The sequence below is a fragment of the Gossypium hirsutum genome, chromosome A13 (assembly GCF_007990345.1).
Source record: "Gossypium hirsutum isolate 1008001.06 chromosome A13, Gossypium_hirsutum_v2.1, whole genome shotgun sequence".
NCBI lineage: Eukaryota > Viridiplantae > Streptophyta > Magnoliopsida > Malvales > Malvaceae > Gossypium > Gossypium hirsutum.
The window spans coordinates 4335459-4357681 of NC_053436.1; the positions used below are offsets into that span (position 1 = coordinate 4335459).

Genomic DNA, 22223 nt, shown 5'->3' on the forward strand with positions numbered 1-22223 from the left:
TGTGACGTAATTTTTTTCTAAAGTATTTCTTTAATTTATTTCACTTAAACCAAACGTCCAAACCGACCTTCTTGGAGAAAGTAGAAAAAGGCAAAGGAAAGGGCAATAGCGTCATTTCGAAAGGTAAAGTAAAATATAATAAAGAGCCGTTAGAGTAATGTCTGACGTGGCTAACATCTGTACAATCAGGATAAGTAATTTCCCGATTAGACGACCACACACAATTCCAACACGCTTTTATTTTGACAAAACATTTCCCACAAATTTAAAGAAGTAATTTAAAAAAAAAAAAACCCGAAACGCTCTTTTTCTTTAAAAGCTTTCAAACAAAACTTCCAGAACAACAAGAAAAAGAAAAAGAAAAAGAAAAAAAAAACACTGTAATTTCTTATAATCAATAAGAAGTTTTCTACGCTCGATTGTAATTTTTTAGGATATCGTGATTGTGAATTGTATAGATACGTTTTGTGTGTGTAAATTTGGTGTATATGATGATGATGGAGACGCTGGAGAGTGGGAGAGCGGTGGCTTTGGAATTTCCGGCGAGTGAGACGCCGTCGTCTTCGCGTGTTCCGAGGAGGATTCGGAAGAGGCTTCTTGCCGAGTGTAAGAGTCCTTCCACTGTAGAAGAAATCGAAGCGAAGCTTCGACATGCGGATCTTCGTAGGCAGGTAAGCCAAGAGTTTTTTTTTCTTTTTTATTTTTTGAATTAAAGATTTCCGTTCTAATTGATTTTATTTTATTTTTTGAAATATTTTTTTGGCGTAGTTGGTGAGAAATTAAAGAGGATTTTTGAAGAATCTTTAATTTATAAATAATTATTTTATGAGCTACTTGGGCGATAAACTGAAACAAGTAATTGGTTTAGTCGAGATCAATACTGAATTTTTTTGGGGGGGGGTTTAAGAAGGACCGAGAATTTGATGATGATTTTCAAAGTTAATTACATACGGTTCTAGAAGAGATATGACTACGAATCCAGCTAGCTTAGTGGTGGTTTAGATTGAGTCATTTTTTTAGATATAAATAACAAATTAACCGAAATATAATTCTGCTATATTTCCTAATCTATTTTTCATATTTGTTTCGGCGGTGGTTGTTTTAATTATCTGGGTAATATAGAGTTTACGATTCCATTTTGTTAAATGAAATCTAGATTTCATATTATGAAAACACTTCCGTACATAAAATCTTTGTTCTGAAGTATGCTTCTTTGCGTTAGGTAAACGGGTGGGGTGGGTTGTTCCTGCCTGAATTATTTTTGCACTTTTTGGTACTAAATTTCACGTACAGACTTCTCTCGTTTTTCTTGCAAAGCTCAAATTTCCATTGTTGTTTTTGAATAATTTGTTTACTCTCTAACCAACTGTAGTTTAGGTTCCATTATTTTACACTTACTGTGAACTGTTCAATATATTGCATGTCTACTGAAATGTGCGGCAAATTAACTAGAACCGGAACTTTTGTTTTCTGTACGTGCACTTCTCTTTACTTATTTTTGCTGTGGTTGCTGTTTGATTGTAGCAATTCTATGAAAGCCTGTCAAGCAAGGCGAGGTCAAAGCCAAGAAGCCCCTCCAGGTCCTCAAATGAGGAAGATCTTGGTCAGCGCCTTGAAGCGAAGCTCCAAGCTGCCGAGCAGAAAAGGTACAGCCAAATCTAGTGTTATACTGCCTTTGATGATTATAAGTTGTTTCATTCTTATTCTTTATACTTTTTGCAGCATTTTAAATTATTTATTCGTATAAGTTGTTTCATTATTATCCTTTACACTTTTTATAGCATCCTTTAACTATCTATTCAAAGCTTGCTGTGTTCATTATGTTGTTTCCAAAATATTTTCGTGTGTGATTTGTTTGTGCTGCTGTTATGTTCTATATGGATTTTGACAGCATGGAAGTTATCTGGTACATCTTTCAAAGGATAAAACAAATTCTAGTCCTGTGTTGGCGGTAAATTTTTGTAAGTTGAAAGCTCACAGGCTGGTGAATTAACAGGTTGAGCATTTTGGCTAAGGCTCAGATGCGCCTAGCGAAGTTAGATGAATTGCGGCAAGCAGCAAAAACTGGGGTAGAAATGCGTTTTGAGAAGGAACGTGAGAAGCTTGGCACGAAAGTTCAATCACGGGTTCAACAGGCAGAGGCTAATAGAATGCTTATCCTTGAGGCTTACAGCCAGCGGAGGGCAACCCTAAGAGAGAGATCATCACAATCATTGTTACGAAGGATGGCTAGAGAAAGTAAATATAAGGAGCTTGTGCGTGCTGCTATTCATCAAAAGCGTGCTGCTGCTGAGAAAAAGCGACTGGGGCTGCTTGAAGCAGAGAAGAAGAAAGCTTGTGCTAGGATTTCGCAAGTTAAGAGAGTTGCTAAGTCAATCTCTCATCAGCGTGAGATTGAGAGGAGGACAATGAAAGACCAGTTAGAAGACAGACTGCAAAGGGTATGCATTTTCCATTACTTTTGTATTGTATGGTTCTCCCAAGTGCAAATGTGTCATTGTTTCTTCTTAATATTTTATTACATAGATTTCGTCTCTCTTTTTAATAATTGAAAATTAGGCAAAGAGACAGAGAGCAGAGTACTTGAGGCAGAGAGGAAGATCACATAAATCTGTTCAAGAGAACTATACCAGGATGTACAAGCAAGCTGAACTGCTTTCTAGAAAATTAGCAAGGTATAAGACCAGCATTTCCTAGTTGATCATTTGAGAGATGTATTTGTTTCATGGACTGTATGTGCTCGGTACAGTTTATTATCTATTGTTGCAATTTTCGGAGGGTCTTTTGAAAAATATCTTTTGCAGCAGTAGAGAATTCCTTACCGGGAATTATTACAAAATCGTTTTTGTCAAAAGATTTCATGCATCAATTTGGGTCAATACCTAAAAGGTTAAAACTACTAATATCCTAGTATCTAATACTTTTGTATTCTTCAGGTGCTGGAGGGGATTCATTAGGCAGAGAAAAACTACTTTAAACTTGGCAAAAGCCTTTGATTCCTTGAAAATCAATGAGAATTCTGTTAAACAAATGCCATTTGAGCAACTTGCTCTTCTGATTGAATCAGTGACTACCCTTCAAACTGTGAAAGCTTTGCTCGATCGAATTGAGAGCCGCATTAAGGTCGCAAGAGCAGTTGGTGCTACTGATCATCTATCCAGTTTGGATAACATTGACCATCTTCTCAAAAGAGTTGCTACTCCGAAGAGGAGGACCACTCCCAGGACCTCAATGAGAAGCAGAGAGACTAAGAGAGTTGTGTCGGGAAAGGAGGCTGCCAAAAGTCTTACTACTGTATCAAGGTATCCTATCAGAGTATTTCTTTGTGCATACATGATATTGGGGCATCCTGAGGCTGTTTTAAGTGGTCAAGGAGAGCGAGAGATTGCTTTGGCCAAGTCTGCAGAAGCATTTGTTCGAGAGTTCGAATTGTTGGTAAAGATCATTTTAGAGGGTCCAATGCGGAGTCCTGATGAGGAGTCTGACTCTACATTAAGTAAACCTTTGACATTTAGGTCACAGCTCGCAGCATTTGATAAAGCATGGTGCTCCTACCTTAGTTCTTTCGTGGTGTGGAAGGTTAAGGATGCTCAGTCATTGGAAGAGGACTTGGTAAGAGCTGCTTGCCAGCTTGAGCTCTCAATGATACAAAAGTGCAAGTTGACTCCAGAAGGAGATAACACTGCTCTTACTCATGATACGAAGGCTATTCAAAGACAGGTCTTACTATCTCACTATTGATCTTTTTTCTGATACCAGTGAATATCAATGCAAATTTATAAGTACACTCTGATCAGTTTGACGACACTTAATGATGCAGAAGTTTTTCAAACTTTTTAATTAGTATTAACTAATTTATTTTTGGTTCAAAGTTTAAGTTATAACCAAAGTGACTGCCTTGTTCTTAGATTAAACTGCAGAGAATCCTCATTGAATTTTTTTAAACACAGGTTATGGAAGATCAAAAACTTTTAAGGGAGAAAGTGCAACATTTGTGTGGAGATGCTGGAATTGAACGAATGGAATGTGCACTATCTGAAACACGGACTAAATTTTTTCAATCAGAGGAAGGTGGCAGCCCAACGGGATCACCAATTACACCCTCCCTATCTTCAAGCACAGATGGTTCTCCTAGTTCTTTGACTGCTAGAACTGATAATGGAACTGATCTGACTCAGATGCCAAACCGTGTTGTCCGCTCTCTGTTTAAGGAAGATGAAGATAGCACATCCTCATCCAAGAATTCTGTTTCTTCTGTGCCTAGCAGCAGCCATTTAAACACTCAGATAGCATCTTCTATTGAAAAGCAGCCAGTCTCTGAGAATGAATTGATTGTTAATGAATTTCTTCATGAAAAGCGTGGTTTTGTTGATAGCATCAGTGGCATCGAGGAAGATCAAAATGGCATAAAGGTTTGTGCATTTCTTCTTTTTATTGTTATTTGTACTTGAAGCAGACACTCAGAATCATCATCAGGGTTTTTGACACTTTTGCAAGCTTTATAACTGTTATGGTTGGTTTGATGGGATTTTATGAAATATTCAAATAAAGGAAATTACCTTAGAATTGATCATTTTCTTGTCTGCCATGCTTGATACTTATTATCATAAGTTCTTCATCTTCTGCAGGCAAAGATAAGAGAAACAATGGAGAAGGCTTTCTGGGACGGGATCATGGAATCTATGAGTCAGGATAAGCCCAATTATGACCGAGTTATTGAGCTTGTGAAGGAAGTCAGGGATGAAATTTGTGAAATGGCTCCTAAGAGTTGGAGAGAAGAAATAATCAATGCTATTGATCTGGAAATTCTCTCCCAGGTTTCTACCCTGCCTTTATCATTTCCGTTTCAGAATTCCATCTATGCAGTCCTAATTATTTTACTTTTCCCCCTTTTCAAAGGTGCTGAAGTCAGGCAACCTGGACATTGACTATCTTGGAAGGATTCTGGGGTTTGCATTGATCACTTTGCAGAAGCTCTCCTCTCCAGCCAATGATGATGAAATGAAAGCTGCTAACCAGAGGTTATTGAAAGAGTTAACTGAGATATGTGAAGCCAAGGAGAAGCCGGATCATTCTCCTGCCCTTGCAATGATAAAGGGTCTACGTTTTGTCCTTGAGCAGATTCAGGTATCTTTTATGCCCATTTCTTTTCTTCTTGATAGAATGAATTCATGCATCACCAGTTTTGAAGGTGTTAAAGTTATGAAAGAGGAGGTTCTGGTGCATAATATGCATTTCCTTGACAGGATCTTAAGCGAGAGATCAGCAAAGCTCGTATAAGGATGATGGAGCCATTGCTGAAGGGACCTGCAGGTTTGGATTACCTTCGGAATGCATTTCAGAACCGTTATGGGTCTCCTTCCGATGCTGGGTCTTCTTTACCATTGACAATGCGGTGGCTTTCGTCTGTTTGGAACTGTAAAGATCAAGAATGGGGAGAACACCAAAATTCTGTGTCAACTTTGAAGCCCCAGGATAGTTCTTCTCGGGATGGTCAGACTCCCATCACGCTTAAAACTGGTGGAAGCTACAATTCAGCAAATGCAAGCCAAATGAAATTTGTCAACCCTTCAAAAGTTACAGGTTTGGATATGAAACTGTTCAAATTGTTTGAATCTAAGTCCTAAGTGTAAGCCAAATGACATGTGCAATTGTTTTAACATACTGATGAGTCATATGTTCTTTGGTCAGATCATGAACAACCAGAATGCAATGGAGATCAAGTTGATATGGTGGTGAGGCTTGGTTTGCTGAAGTTAGTAAGTGGAGTTTCTGGTCTAACTTTGGATTTTCTGCCGGAAACCTTTACTCTTAACCTCGCCAGATTGAGGGGTGTTCAAGCTGAGATTCAGAAGATAATTGTAATATCCACAAGGTATTCGGATGATTGATTTCTTGCAAAAAAAAAATATTTTGTAGCCTTCTGACAGTGAACAAAGGATCTGATCTTAAATATCTGATCATTTACATGCAGCATTCTTATTTGTCGGCAAATTTTCTCGAGCGAGCAAGTTGTAGCTAGCCCTACTGACATGGAAAGCATAATATTGATTTGCACTGAGCGGCTCTTGGAGCTCTTGGACCATGTTGAAGATGTCGGAATTGAAGGGATTGTTGAAGTAATCAGTGGGTTCTCAAGAGTAACAGACGAGGATAAGGTTCAAATGTCTAAAGTTATGATGGGGAGGATGCTAGCAAAGAGCTTGCAAGCTGGGGATGTGGTGTTTGAAAAGGTATGGCGTGCTGTTTATTTAGCTTTTAGAGGGGTTGTGTTTGGGGGGAGTGGTGTCTACGGTAGAAAGTTGGCGGAAATTGCCCTCCGGCAAGTTGGGGCTGGGACAGGCAGCGGTTTACTGACTGAAAGGGTTGTGAAAGCGGCGGAGGTGTTGGTGGTTGCAGCTACAGTTTCTGTCAACGTCCATGGGCCTTGGTATATTACCTTGATTGGCAATATGTGATTGTTTTTGTAGATTTGTGTAAGGAATAAGGAGCATAAATACAATACACACCTGTAAATATAAGTGTGCACTTAACTGTAGCATATCCTGTGTTTTAATAAAACGTGATTAAAAATTTGCTTGATATATGTTTTTTTTTAATTTTAAATATTATAATATTTCTAATTATACTAAATTTTATTATATTGATTTGATCTTAATTACAATTATTCGAATATTATTTGAAGCAGCTCATGTAATTCCTTGGCCATTTCACAAAAATGTAAGTAGAAATGTAGGTTTAGTGTTAAAAAGTTAACATTCTATTAGCAAAATTAAACCAATGTTGGTTGAGATGTTACACATGTTTCATGTTCTAGGCCAAGAAGGTAGCACCCTTCCATTTATATTAACCTCTACCTGTGGGCGGTTCTCTTTCGATTCAACATCATATACATAATCAAGATCATCAAAATCCAGGTCATTCTCATCAGCAGGGTATTGATGATTATTATCACTGTTACCATCTTTGTCCTGCCTTTCCACTGTCCTTTTCTTGGACCGACCAGTGCTTCTACTGAAGTCGTCATCGTTGTCTATGTTTGCGTTTGTGTTTCTTCTCCTCTTTGCAGAATCATTACTGTCATTGCTGCTGCCACTACTGATTTTGTCTGCTTTGTAGTGTTCCTTGATGGTAGCTTCAATGGTTTCCAACAACCGATCTCCGTATTTGAGTATCTTAGCCCTGTATTTTGATTAAAACATTTTTGTTGATTAATCATATACACATACGAACAAAAATTATAATAGAAACTACTTTCAAGGATGGCAATACGTCAAATATAAGTCATTTTATAATGTTTGAATCCTTGAATCCGAATTAATTAAAATATCTATTAGATACCTGAATCAAATAAAAATATTGGCACTTAATAAGTATAAAAATAAAAGGTGAATAAATTCAGATATCTGAATCCAAATGCAAAAATAAAGTCGATTCAAATATCCAATTCAAATAATGGATATTCGAAGGTTTATTTTGCATCCTCTCTGGACCCATTACAGGCAATAATTGGATTATCCGAATCCAAATATCTGAAAAAGCAAGTCCAATATCCACAATATCTGAATTTCAGAACTTACTTCCCAATGCCATTGATCTCGAGGAGTTCTTCCTTTGTTCTTGGAACCCTTTTGCTTATGTGCTGCAGGGTAGCATTTCTAGGTGAAGAGGAAAAAACATATAAGCTTAAAAGAAACGATAAAGATAGCATAAAACTAGAATTCCTAATAACTTTTTTCCTCTCATTTTATCCCAGTTTCACTGAGACAAAATAATGTGAAACAGAAACATAAGAGATGAGTGGCAGAATATTGAGAGATTACCCAAAAATGTGGTATGCCATGACCCCTTCACCAGCTTCTTTAACAAGAATGGTTCGAAGCATTCGCAAAGCAGAATATAGCTTTGCAGACAGATTCTGTTGTAAAAACATATAATAAGTTATCAAGAAAACCAGAATCATGTCTAGTATATGAGCAGGAAGGCATCAAAGAAATGTACCAAGTCAACTATGGACTGAGATTGGGCCGGTGTGTCAACTATTGGAGGACTTAGCTTCCCTGATGTGGTCAATGAGCCTTTCGCTGGAGTCACTTCTGGTTTGCTCAGTTTACCTACTTTTACAGTGCTAGGGAATCTACATTGTATTATCAGATTTCAGGATGATTTCATTGCAATATTCTTAAAGCAAACTCTGAGCAACAAGGATTCGAATATAAAGATATATGTCTGTGTATCAATTCTTCAACGGAGTTGATATAACTCGACTGATAGCATTAACTCAATCAAGAGCTTTATAATTAGCATACATACTTCATTCTACTGATTGCTACAAGTTATGATAATACAAACAGCAAAAAGAAACACTAAACCTTATTATGATTGCCTGACTACCAGAGAAGAGATTTTTAACCTTGGATTCATTCACCTGGAAACAAATCAAAGTAGAAATTATGTACTCGCTCTTTTTTAAAAGAACCAATTCAGCCAAGTGAGCATTGTGAGAGGTAGGTATTGAGGGATACCTTCAGCACTGATGACACAGATCCATAAATATCACTCTTTTTAACATCTTCCAAAAGGTACTCCTCAACAACAAGATGATGTATTATACGGGAAGCTTCACCCTTGGCTAGATGTTTTCCCACACCATGCAGGCTCAAAGTCTCATGTCTATGTTTTTTGACCTAGTTTCAGCATTACCCCAAAAAGGTTGTCATCAGAGAAGGTAATGGAATAAACAACAGCCAAACAATGTGTTTAGGACTCACAAATTGGCTTAAGGAACCTCTGAAGACTTCTAAAATATGCGATGATGAAAACTGCTGGCCTGTTAATTTTATAAGTTCAACCTAGCAATGCAAGGGTGATATAAGCAAATTGAAATTATAGGTTCATATTCCCAATAAAGACGGGGAAATGAATGCAACAGAGATGCAAAATTCCTTCTAACCAGTTGTTTTGCTATATTTGTGACATCCTTATCGACAGAACTTCTAGTCTTGCAACAATTATCACAAGTTTTTTGGCAGTGTGTGGAATTGAATTTTTCTCCAAAATGAAGAAGCTGTAAAAGACGTCTGCAATCAACATCATTTTCACAATAACCGACCTGAAACATTAAGATCATAATTTAAGATAAATTGAAAATTTATAATAACAATAATAAAATCAAGGGAAAATAAACCAGGAGTTTATATCAATACCATGCGTAGGAGATTTTCAGTATTTGTTTCCAATATCCTCCCTGAATTATTAAAGCGACTATGTCCAGTAATTAAGGGGCTTTGCTCTGCAGCTCCTTGACTAATCATATGCTTGACTCGTATCTTCAAAAGAGTCAATATGCATAAGTAGGCAGAAAAGAAATACCACTACCACTTCACTTGATTTATCCAAGACTTTAATATGTGAAAGAAGACAGGAAAAGAACAGATATCACTAGTCACTTTAAGTTTGTTGAGCATAATCAGAAGGTGGATGAACTCATTTCCTAAAGTATTAATAACTAACAAAAATCCCAAATATGCATTACATGAAGTGGAGCAACTTACATAATCGCTGTAGCTATAATACAATAAGCAAGATGAGCGTTGACCATCTCGACCAGCACGACCACACTCCTAAAACATGGCAAAAACATATTAAGCATACAGAATTTTCAGACTGCATGATTTTTATCTCAATGATTACCTGATGATAACCTTCAATTGATTTTGGAAGAGAATGATGAATGACAAAGCGAACATCTGGTTTGTTGATACCTGAAAAAGAAGGGTTAATGCATGGTTGTTTTCCATGAATGAAATAACCAGAAAAGAAAGAAAAGGGGAATGATACCCATTCCAAATGCCACTGTAGCACAAATTATGTTGATTTCATCTTTGCTCCACTGCTTCTGAATAAAGGCACGTTGTGCAGGATCCATATTACCATGGTAAAATGCTGCCTTATGCCCATATTCCTAAAGACAGAATGCACCATTACAGGCATGGACAAATTAGATGAAAAAGGATAATTGATTTGATTTCTCATAAAATCCAATTCTTCAGTTAATCGGATTCGTTTAGAGTATGAAGTTTAAGGATTAGGTAGATATAATATTCTACCTGTCTACTTAATTAAAAAAATTCCTAGTGCAAACAGCAGTCTTTTTGCTAGCAGATGGGCAAAACATTGAGCTGATAAATTTTCTTCAGTACTTGGACATCGACAATACAACTCTAATGTGATCAAATGGAAGCGTTACAACCAAAAGGCATAAATACAACTTCAATACTTATCTGCGCTCGAACTAGTTTCCTCAGCTTGAATACAGAAATTGTTTACAATCTTTTTCCATTTTCGTTATATTCCACCATCATAAAAGGGTTTCATGATCACATTAACCATCATTGGAAAACAAAAGGAAAACAGCAAATAAGATTTCAAGAAAGGTCAACAGAAGCATGTTAAGCCATAAACATGCTTCCTTGTACCTCTAGACTTAAACACCTTTCAACTAATTTACATTGTGGCACTTGGGCTTAACTAGTAAGTGTAAGGTTAGATTTGGGGTAGAGGTCCTAGGCTGGAGGCTAAGTACCTTGTTTGCACCCCAACAAAAATCAGAGTTGTGAGCTTTCAAAGAGTACAAACAGCTTGTTTCGAACAAGGAAATTAGAAAAAGAAGATAAACCAGAAAGACAAACCTGCAACTTCTCCGCAACTTTTTCACAATCCATTCTAGAAAGACAATAAATAATTCCACATTCATCAAAATGGTTTTCTTTGATGAGCTTATCGATATCTTCCACACATTTCTTGGTTTTGGGGATAACGGAATACCTGTGATCTTGAAATCAGAGATGATTTGATATACATAAACATTCAGTTACAACCCAATCTTGATTCAACACTTACCATAAATTTGGGCGATTAAAACTTTGCCTGAATATGATGCAGTTAATGAGACCAAGAGCTTGCACAACATCTTCTTTTACACTGGCTGTTGCAGTTGCAGTTAAAGCTAAAACTGGAGTCTTTGGAAACTTCTGTTTCAAGATACCAAGGCCCTGGACAAATTTATGGACCGGCTTAACGTCAAACAAAAAGTTATATGAATATGGCCAATAGTATAGAAAATTCAGAGGTTTACAACCTGATAATCCGGTCTAAAGTCATGCCCCCACTGACTCACACAATGAGCTTCATCAATCACAATCCTTGCAAGCAAGTCACGTGAATTTAGAATGTTCAGGTGCCGCAAGAGGACATCACTCCTGTAATCAAGATAGAGGTTATACAAGCAACTAAGCCTACAAAAAAATAAAAAAGAAAACAAAAACCCAAGTGTATGCTGCTGATTAGTACACTTGGGAATAATTACCCACCAGAAACACATTGAGGAAGGTTGTAAAAGGGAAATTTTTCTAAAATTACAGAGAGAGGATGTTTAAGGTAGAGAAAGAATGGGCTCTTTCCAAGGAAAGACAAATGGTAGGAAAGGAATATCCAATGCTTTCAAAAAGAACCAAGCAAAAGTTAAACGGTTAAGTAGCAATATTTTGTCTATAAAAGCTATTCAAAACAATTTCCTTGTTGATAACCTTCATGTTATGTTCTATGAAAATTTTAGTTTTAAACTACCAACCAATACTAGATTTCGCTTTTAGTATGGTAAAATGTAACACATTTACAGTTAGAAGAAATAAAGGCTTTGTTCTTTAAGTAACTCTATAAAGTCATCATTGAACTTCTTGATTTCTTGCGTGAACTCTATTCTTTCAAAGTAATACAGGCAAGTGATGCAGCCCAAGTAATTACCTCAGATATCTGTAAACACCATATGCAATAATATAAAAGAATCACATGACACTCACTTAGCCACTTTCTCTGGTGTAACGTATAACAACTTGACTGTATTACAATAATCAGAAGTAAGCTCTGTAAGGATCTCCTGTTGTTCACTCCAATCCATATTGGCACTCAAGTAAGCAGCAGGTATATTTGCCTATCATACAGTCAAAAAGGGTAAAGAAAGTACATTCATCAATTAATGCAGCTTACCAGCCATCCAGAAAAAAGATAAACTATATCAAGACATGTATAAAACATATTACCTGCAACAAATGCATTATTTGATCTTGGATGAGTGAAACTAGGGGAGAAATCACCAATGTTATTCCTGGACAGATAAGAGCAGGCAGCTGAAATAGATGAACAAACAACATGCTTAAAGTCCATCCTTATGGAGTATCATGCTGGCATCAGCCAAAGCCTAAACAAGAAAACCTTTTTCCCTTGTTACCAGTGATCTAAAGCAGAATCAAAGCTTATGAAGAATAAAATAAAAGTTTAATCCATATAACAATATATGCTTCTCCAAAAGCTACTGCAAGACATCAAAAAGATTTAGCCCCACAAAAGTGGACCAGAATAGACAAAGCATGTCTGTACCACTAAAATAGCATCAAATTGAAATGGCAAAAGAGGCCAAGAGAGGCAAGCAAACTAGTAGTTGCCTAAATACAAAAGAACCACTAACAGACCTTGAGAAAACCACTTTACCTGATATGTCAGGCTCTTCCCCCCTCCTGTAGGCATCAGAACAAAAACATCGTACCCACTCATTGTGGCATTAATAACCTCTCTTTGGTTAGGGCGAAACGAGTGGTTTCCAAACACTTTCTTGTTATTTGCCTAAAGAGAAAGTGGCAAAAAACATTAGAAAAGATCATGCATATGGAGTATGAAAACTCATAAACAAGTAAGCCACACACCTCCAGCTTTCTAGTCCATGGAAAATCTCTACTACTCCACTTTTGGTCATTTGAGCCTTCAATATAATTTATGTCAATAATCTGTGGAATGTATGGTTCTCTTTCAATAGGACCTGATGGAACACCAATACTATTTACAGAAGAGAAAGGAACTGTTGGTGAATTCCAATTGTCATACCCATTTGGTTCATTACGGGAATGAACCTGGGTATCAAACTGAATTGGGTTAGTGCGTAATGATGTTGTTTGTGGTGTTCCATATTGGAAGCTGAGAGTTGCTGTTGATGCCGAAAAATTTGACTTCTGCCTTTCCACATCAGAGAGATATTTCTCAAGCTGCTGAATTAGCTTATTTAGCTGCAACCTGACCATGAACATGAATATATTAATAGAAGCACAGACATAGGAGTTTTTGGTTCTTATCAGTTTGAAAAGGATCTGAATGTGTAGAAAATAAAATAGACTAATGTCAAGTGTCATCCATTGCACTTCATCCCCATAATTCCTAATTTAACTGCATTTATTGTCTCTCTGTCTTCTATGAATATCATTCTTCAATATGATTGCCTGACAACAAACCTGATTTCAATAAATCCCCTTGAATTGAAGTGCGGAACAATAACAGGTTTCAGGACAAACCTATCTTGGCGAAGCTTCTCTATCTGCTCGAGACTCAGGTTGGTAGCATTGTCAAGTAATTCATTAGACACGGCAATTAACATGTCTTTCATTTCCTGTACATGACTTGCTGCTTCTGGGCAGTGCCCTAACTGCATTAATTTCCAGAATAAGGGATATAAACTTGGAGAAAATGAAATGACATCAGATAAAAAGAAAAAGCAGATACAATGTATACCTTACACCCATGACTGCAGTTTGAGCATAATTCAGGAGGCAAACAAGTTTCTTGTCCTGCAAAAGCATTTTTATCGACACTTGGGGTAATAGGCAGAAATTTAGAAACTGAAGGTTGAGGTGTACAAGTTGACTGATAATGTTCTGAGACAATCTGATCCACATCAATATCCTGAAGCCCAATAATAGGCCGAGATTAACACTGATGTATAAATTAACTGAAAGAATAACTCAAGCTTGATATAGTCATGGAACCCTACTAGTAATTCAAAGAAAAAGGACAAATAAATGCAAAAAAAACCAGCATAATTAATAACATCAGAATAGCTAGAAAGGGGTACAATTGTTAAAGCAATAAATAGATGACCTTGATACAGTCGATATGACCAATTGACTGCATCAAGATAAACCCCAGATTCAACAGCTACACTCAAATGAAAGCAAAATGCAAGTTAAAAAAGAATTTGACTGGGGGAGAGAAATGTAGAACTAAATCAATTTCATGAACATACCCAATTTTTAACTCAAATATCACCAAAGCAGACAAGGTGAAGCAGATTACCTTCAGTAAGTCATCATCATCAATTTCATTAGCCAAAACATCTGCAGACTGCTCCTGTTGGACACCATGGAAAGTTTGATTCTTTAATGATCCGCCAGAAACTTTAGAATTGCTATGGCTGAACATCGATGTTGTAATCCCGCTGTTCCCTCGTAAATTATTTCCGCTTTCCATGGTATTGGCATTATTTGATGGAAAAGAACTGGTCATGCACCTTCCAAATCCATTGACCTTGCTTTCAGTTTCACTGCTGTTTGGATGCACATGCATATGTTCAGACCGCTTCATGCCTGATAGCTCTACAAGGGTAGATCTTCCTCTCCGATTATGTGAAATCTCATCCGTTGAAGTCTTAACGGGAGCACTTGTTCCTGGTTTTAAGTAGGTCCTGCAAGATGCTGGTAGGCTAGAAAGAATCTGCCAAGCCTAGGAGAGATTTCCATAGAAAAGCTCAAGACATAAAAATGTGAACACAAATAAAAATCCAAGCAGGGGATATCTAAGAATACAGAATCTAAGTCTAACATATGAAGGAAAATTATCTGGAAATAAGAAGAGCAAGCAACTTAAAATGCCATATATCCCCTGAAAACCAGCTATGGTGAAAACACTAGTTAATATTTCAATCATGTTTACCTTTTCAACCTGCGTATGCTGAAATATTTGGGAATTCTGAATCTGGCGGGAAGTTAACCTTAAAGACATGAGAATGGTTTGTTAGAAGAATCAATAAGTAGGTCAATGGAATGAAACTAAGAAATTATTCCTTGGATGCTTTGAATTATGTAATACAACACAATCAAAAAAATCTTATGCAGGTATCACATAATAACATTCATTCCGTGATTAATAGCTGCATCTTGATATTATTCTTTTTCTGGTATAAAGCAACAATTACCAGAAAGTCTATTGTTCATCTAATAACCAAATGTCAAGCTTTACAGAGTAGATTCCCACATTAGTAAGTAGTAACCACAGCCAATTTTGCTTTATATAATGTTTAGTTGTACTAATTCTAAACCAACAAAGCATAAGACATGTTATAAGGAAAATATTAGGGAGAAAGACTTAGAAAGTGCTACTCAAAGAAAAACATCAAAGTATATAACAGTAACCTACCGTGCAAACATTGTTCCTTGAGGTTTTTGCCCTTCTAGGGAGAACAGAAAATTCGTACACAGAAACTTGTTTTGACATGCAAACTTATCATGTGCATCGAAATGCCGCAACCAATTGACATTGGGAAGTTTGTCATAACATTTTTGAGATTCAACTGAATCGTTTTGACTGCATGTAAACAACAATGAAGAATTAGCCAACCAAGAAATGCAAAAATAATAGATAATCGTTATAGATAGAACAAAGACATACTCGGGCATGGTATGCTTTCCCCTGGTCACTGACTAACATAGATCCTGATTTCTTGATGAAAGACCCATTGCCCTAAAACTTCAACATTAATAAACCTGCTAACCCTAAACCTTATTAATGCGAGCTTGAACATAAAAGAGAGAAATATATTAGAATTTGATAAACATACAAAAAGGGACATAATTTTAAGTGAATGAGTGATACCTGCACCTTTGAGAATTTGTCCCTATTTTCGAAATCCAATCTATTTTTCAAAAAATAAGGAAAAGAAAATAACTGCTCTTCTCCCGTGCCCTAAAATCAAGCTTTCACGCATTAGAAGAAATACACAATAACTTTCTTTTTCCCGAAAAATGCTCACATTTAATGGAATGTAATAGTTTAAATGTAACAAATTTGCCAAATGCTTCAGTGAAAATACTCATCACTTCTCCAAACTAGTCAAGATAAAACAAAATGTTCCCAAGTTTATCGAATCGCTGGCATGTTCAATTGCATTAATCAATACAAATTAAAAAATAAATAAACAAATTCAGAAAATGTAAACAGCGAGACTGAAAATTTAAGCCAAAGAAAAGAAAAACAAGGACAAATGGCTAAACAAGTAGCGCCTAGTTAGAGTTAACTGATAAAATCCAAAAAAAAATAAAAACTTCATGTATTCAAGAGCTACACCGGCTAAAATAAGTTTAAAATGCACTTAAATAATGAGAGTGAGTGAAACTAGATTTGAATTGATTGAGAGAAATGAATCGAAGAGTGAACTGACCTTATTTTGCAATCGGACTCCTTTTAGGGTTTAATCTGAGAGATAACAATCTGCACGCAAAAAAATAAAAATAAAAATGAATTTGCAAATTCCAAATTGCAGAGAAAGAGAAAAGGCGCTTTTAAAATACAGGGCGGCATTGGAGTGGCGGGATAATTCGACCTGTTTGTTAAAATGAAATTACTACCCGTGTGTTTTTTCCCTCATGAAATTACCTACTCTTGTGGTCACTCAATTTTTACTATTTCTTTGTAAAGATTACAAGTTTTATCACCGCATGTATATGTATATATGGAAAATACGGATTTAAAATATAGGCATATAATAACGCAATAAATATGTACGATATTAAGATAAAAAATAGATTAAATTATGAGTAAAGTAAAATTTAAACATATAAATACATCAGATAAATAATACTAAATATATTATAATTATTTATAATTAGTTTTGTCTTCGATTATGGGATAATGTCAAGTTGACTTATGACATTAACTCAACTAATATCATTTTAATATATACAATTGATAGAAATAATAAATTTGCATATTAAAATAAAAATGTATAAAATACATTAAAATGAAGTTATGATTGAGTGATAAATTTAAAATTTTAATAATCCAATTGGTGCGAGTTTAATTCTTACTATATGCATATTTTTATTTATTTTTGTTATAATGAAAAGATTGAAATACTCTTAAAGATAAATTTTATTTTAATTATGAAACGATGTTTTCATATTTCCCTAGTTAGGTTGGTGTCCAGTGAAAAGATTAAAATACCCTTAAAAATATAATTTATTCTAATTACCAAATGACGTGTTCATAATTTCTCTAACTGAATCGGTGTTCGGTTGACTCGTGACACTAACTTAATTAGGAACTTAAATAATAGTATAAATTACAAAATAAACACTGATAGTGTGTTTTGACACGCCAGCAAAATGTATCGGTAAATGCTTAATTGATTTGTTTTTGTCAATAAAGGCTTAATTGGATGAAAAATATTGATAATGACTTAATTGATTTTTTTTATCTTTAATCATTTTTATTTTTTATAATTATTATTAAATTGGCATAATGGGTAAGTGTTGACGACTAAATTTAATATAGTTATGAATTGTTGAGAACAAAAATATTCGTATTTGAATAAAGAATATTGCATTGAGTCGATAATAATATGATATTAAAATGCCAATACCAGAGTTACGAAATGTTCTAGCACAGAACAGTATAGTTATAGATGTTTAATAGCAAACTCAAACCAAAATTTAGTCATAATAATCATTTGATACAATTTAAAATCTCTCTCGAGTCTTTATACGAGCTTACAAATGCAATAAAGTTGACTTGAGATTGAACAAGTACCAATTAGAAACTTTTTCAAAAAGAATGACAATTATGCAAAACAAGGGTCACACGGCTGTGTGTCCAAGCCGTGTAAGTCTCTGAAGCCGTGTAGGTTAAACACCAAATTTTCATCTCAGTAATCACATGATCATGTGGCTGGACCGTGTAACAATTTAATACCGTGTGAATAGATAATTGACCAAACCTACAGTACTCACACAGGCGTGTAGCTGGCCTGTGTGACAACCGAGAATCATGTGGCTCCAACACGTCCCATTTTCTAAAATAAAAATCACACAACTGTGCAACCTGCCCGTGTCTAACACATAACCATGTGACTAGATCGTCTGGCACAAAAATAGGTCATTTGAAGTTTGTTTTCAAAACCAACCTTAAATAACAATCTTGATTAAGCATTTTACAACACTTGACTTGTTCAAAATACCTCAAAACCAAGCTAACACGTATCATTCTCTAAACATTAATCCAATATGCCATTCAATGCACCTCAACTTGTTCAATTCAAAGTGGCTAATCCAACACTTACCAAAACTTAACTATAACTAACCGTATGCAATCAAAACACCAATTCCAAGCACATATAAGTAACCACAGTTCTAAAACCAAACAACATACCAAGTTTGGTATCAATGCCACAACAACCTCAAAACCTATCTAACATACCATTTCCGCAACAAATATCATTTTCAAAGTGCGCTTAGAAGCAACATGCAATACACATTCAAAATTGCCATTCATATCAACAATTATGGCATACCAAAACAACCATATGCACATTTACAACTATTACAACCATCTTAATACCAAATTTCATTTGTAGACTAAAGTGACAAGTCTCAATACTAACATATCCACAACTACACCTATGTACAAGACATGTAGCCATTAAAGTTCAACCTGTACAATTACCTCAGTATATGCCACAAATAACCGAGTCAAAATGATCAAAAGTCTACTGAATCGAAAAGCAGATAGTATGAGCTCCAACGTGATCCACTCGACACATTCAACAACCAACGATCTACAAAGAAGAAAAGCAGAATAATGGTAAGCATTTTTGGGTGTTTAGTAAGTTCATACAGAAACCAATTTAACTTACCTCGACATTAAATAATACAAGTAATTGAAATCACATAACATAAGTATGATTTAAAACTTGTCAACTTTACACTATTTAGCACCACAACCAACTTACTTAGTTCATTACTGCAAATATCATTCATGCATATATAACATTAGCATTTCATACACATAACCATTGATTTCACATTTCATCTCGCCATTCAATCCAATTTCATTTAGTTACTGTTTTTGCCTGGAGAACTATAGTAACCTTGAATACATGGGGACTTACATTGTTCACACGAGCTGTGAATGTAATTGCTCACACGAGTTATGAATTGGGACTTTAAGGAAAACTTGCAACACATGTATTGGTAAAGACATCCAAAACCGACACTTGGTTCCTTCTAGACCTTAACGGCATGCCACTTGTATCCTAACCGTTTACTAAGTTCACATGGGCCTTAAATTTTTATACGTGTCTTTTTAACCCTTATAAGTCTGTCTTATATAGATACTATGATAATATTAACAATTCGTAACCATCTCATATCACATTTTCATTTATACTTGACACAAACACCTCATTTTGCAAATTAGCCATTTTGATGTCAAGTATTCCTTATTACACAACAATTCAACTCATAAGCAATTTATAGAACACAAATATGAATACACATTAACAAAAATAGACTTCATACGAACTTACCTAACTAAAAACAACAATAAACATGACGCCAAGAACTAATAAAAAATTTTCCTTTCTCAAGATTATCCTTCGATTGGTTCGATTCTTGATCTATATAATAATTCTAATTCAATTTATCAATTCCAGCAATTTAATAGGATAATATGACATGCATGGATATATTCTCCTTACTTTTTATTAAAATCCTAAAGCTTCACATTTTATTAAATTTAGTCCCTAAAATTGAAACTACCACATCTTTCACATTTAAGATTTGTTTTTCAATCCATTTTCAATTTCATCCATTTATAACTCTCTAAAATCCATAATTATAGAAATTCCATGGCAGTTTCGAAATAATTGTATTTTAGACTCTAAACTCTAAAGTAACAAATTTCATTTTACAAATTAGTCTCTAATCACATCTAAGCTTACAATCAATCCATTTAACAACAAAAACTTCAAAAATCATCAAAGGTAACATTTTAAAACTCTAACAACTTTACGATCTAATCCTTAGATTAGCTAAATCAAGCTCGTGGGATTTCAAAAGCATAAAAATTATAAGAAACGAGCTTAATTCACTTACCTATGCAAGTAGTCGAAACTTCAACTCTCCCAAGCTTTCTTCAATGGTGATTTTCAGTGGAAGGATGAAGATAAAATAATGTTTTCTCTTCCCTTCCACCATCATTCACTTGTTTTATTATTACATATTTTTATTTCTTAAAATTTATTATTAATTTAATTAAATATGACACTAAACCGTCCATTAACTTTCTAAAATGGTTGATGTACCATTTAAAACCTTAATGTTATGTTTTAGATACCTTTTAATAAATAAAAATCAACAACGATTAATTTTTACGGTTTTTATAGTTTAGTCTTTGTACCCTAATCAGCCATTCAATCAACAAAATTTTCAGACTAAAATTCAAAATAACTTTTATAATAGACTCGTAAATACTAATAAATAATATTTATTGACTTGACCATCAAAAAGCGGAGTTTTGAAGCCATTGTTTCCAACACTACTGAAAACGGGCCGTTACAGCAATGATATCCGATACAAACCCATGGTGAAGCTTTTGAACTCTTTCATTTTTTGTCAAAACCAAGGTATCCACCGCCGATTGCAATGATTAATCCTTTTGTCGAATGTACTCTTCAAAAAGATAAACAACTAGCCATAAAATATGCTCTAACTCTTAAATTAAGTTTTATTCTTTACAAATATCAATATATTAAAGGTAACAAGATTAAAATCCTTCATTTCATTCATCAAGCCTCACCCAAATTTACCATTCTTATGGGTCAAAATGTTATGAAGCATAATGTTTTGGCTTTATAGTGCTAGAACTGATAAGTTGGAATAGCTTAAAAAGCATTGGCAATTCTATTAATCAAACTAAGACTTTTCATTAACCAATAGCATATATATAACCAGCACCATGAACATCCATTATTGACATCATCTTCCTACAATAAAAGTGAATCCACTTCACCTTTTTACTATATAATTCAATAAATTTTGCTAAATAATTTCCAATATCACATATTTTCATTCTTTTATTTGGCATACATTAAAAAAACCCTAATATCTAACTGCAGTCAGTCTTTTTTATAACAGTCATCACTATAATGACATTTGATTATAATATCTAAATTTTTAGAAGAATCAAATTTTTATGTTTTATTTTAATCATATGTAACAACTTTTCATTTATAATAACAACATTCATAATTATAAAATACATTATTTATTAAATTAATTATTTATAACAACACATTGTCTAAATTTTTAAGTAAAATTATATCTATTTCACATAAACAAACCTATTAATTACCATTTATTAAATAAAAATTATATTAATTAAAATACTATTTAAATAAAATGATTATATTTCACGTTAAGAAATATATTAATCATATTTTATTAAATGAAAATAATCTTCAATTAGTGGAATTAAATATATCAGTTCAATAAACTATTAAGTTCCCTAATTAGATATTCCACAATGAATTTGGGACATATAAACTTATAAATTGATCACTTGAATTTAGTAACTCGTGATAAATTAATTAATTTAAATTGATAATATATTGATTAATTGGACTTGTTAGATTTATGAATCTTGTAATTAAACATGTGAGAGCAGAATGTAAAATAAAATATACATAAAAGCAATAATACATGCACTTGTTATGCATCTTTTAGTTTTGTTGTTTTTATTCCCACTTTCATTCTTTTTTGAACATAATTATCACTTTTTTTATTTGATGGAGGTTCACGATGTAAATTCTATGGTAAGCTCACAACGATTATCTCTCTATAACAGTCTAACTCTCTATAACAAGCAATATTTAGGCAGACAAATTGAATTGTTATAGAGAAGGTCGACTGTATATATTTATTTTATCATTATAAGTCAAAGAAAATTAACATTCAGTCTAATACTATTTATCTAAACAATTTTATTAGTTATTTTGATCCGTTTAATGAATTTCACCCTTAAATCGTAACAAATAACATGTTTTAATAAAAAAAATCTATATATAATTTTTTCTATCACATTGAGGAAAATAAAAACTCTAAATGGTTATTGCTCTTCTCAAATATTAATTTATTTGTATGGAAAAGGAAATATATAATTATTTTGCTATAGAAGTAGAATAATTTATTAGTAAAATAAAATACTTTGATTCAAGAAATGTAATTTTACATTTCGTAATAAGATTCCGGATGATCTGTTACATTAACTTGTTTGGTTCATTTAATTGAAAT

The 22223-nt window shown here is 34.2% G+C and overlaps 2 protein-coding genes across 7 annotated transcripts; one reads left to right on the forward strand and one right to left on the reverse strand.

Moving 5' to 3' along the window:
• The first annotated feature begins 222 nt into the window (after nt 1–222).
• On the forward strand, nt 223–6582 carry LOC107894238 (uncharacterized). Its single transcript, XM_016819500.2, has 11 exons — nt 223–671; nt 1525–1646; nt 1997–2441; nt 2560–2675; nt 2937–3720; nt 3951–4412; nt 4629–4817; nt 4900–5127; nt 5247–5583; nt 5692–5875; nt 5975–6582. Exons 1-11 carry the CDS (start codon nt 489–491, stop codon nt 6456–6458), a joined length of 3534 nt encoding a protein of 1177 aa, XP_016674989.1. The 5' UTR covers nt 223–488; the 3' UTR covers nt 6459–6582.
• Nucleotides 6583–6737: 155 nt separating this feature from the next.
• On the reverse strand, nt 6738–16575 carry LOC107894237 (ATP-dependent DNA helicase Q-like 4A). 6 transcript variants are annotated; one of them, XM_041084539.1, is made up of 29 exons: nt 16481–16575; nt 16319–16368; nt 15754–15843; nt 15550–15673; nt 15298–15465; nt 14815–14872; nt 14179–14604; nt 13984–14040; nt 13618–13788; nt 13401–13531; nt 12762–13125; nt 12550–12681; nt 12102–12188; nt 11862–11992; nt 11141–11261; nt 10903–11054; nt 10692–10827; nt 9841–9964; nt 9694–9764; nt 9555–9623; nt 9207–9329; nt 8954–9112; nt 8772–8852; nt 8526–8687; nt 8373–8428; nt 8002–8137; nt 7824–7918; nt 7581–7658; nt 6738–7182 (listed from the first exon to the last, which is right to left on the reverse strand). In XM_041084539.1, the coding sequence occupies exons 4-29, from the start codon at nt 15555–15557 to the stop codon at nt 6807–6809; spliced, it is 3672 nt and encodes a 1223-aa protein (XP_040940473.1). In that variant the 5' UTR covers nt 15558–15673; nt 15754–15843; nt 16319–16368; nt 16481–16575; the 3' UTR covers nt 6738–6806. The 6 variants fall into 6 exon arrangements, 5 of the variants coding, with proteins under 5 accessions (XP_040940473.1, XP_016674985.2, XP_016674984.2 ...); XM_016819496.2 differs by lacking the exon at nt 16481–16575 and having other exon boundaries at nt 15550–15644; nt 16319–16464; XM_016819495.2 differs by lacking the exon at nt 16481–16575 and having other exon boundaries at nt 16319–16464.
• Nucleotides 16576–22223: the final 5648 nt, after the last annotated feature.

Excerpts from the sequence above, each read along its gene's own strand:
- LOC107894237 (XM_041084539.1), bottom strand. Across the intron at positions 11,262-11,861 it reads ACACCAGAGAAAGTGGCTAA|GAGTGATGTCCTCTTGCGGC; the intron begins GTGAGTGTCATG and ends TCTTGATTACAG. Across the intron at positions 8,429-8,525 it reads CTGTGTCATCAGTGCTGAAG|GTGAATGAATCCAAGGTTAA; the intron begins GTATCCCTCAAT and ends ATTTGTTTCCAG.
- LOC107894238 (XM_016819500.2), top strand. The coding sequence starts at position 489 with ATGATGATGATGGAGACGCTGGAGAGTGGGAGAGCGGTGGCTTTGGAA. Across the intron at positions 4,413-4,628 it reads AAGATCAAAATGGCATAAAG|GCAAAGATAAGAGAAACAAT; the intron begins GTTTGTGCATTT and ends CATCTTCTGCAG. Across the intron at positions 4,818-4,899 it reads ATCTGGAAATTCTCTCCCAG|GTGCTGAAGTCAGGCAACCT; the intron begins GTTTCTACCCTG and ends CCCTTTTCAAAG.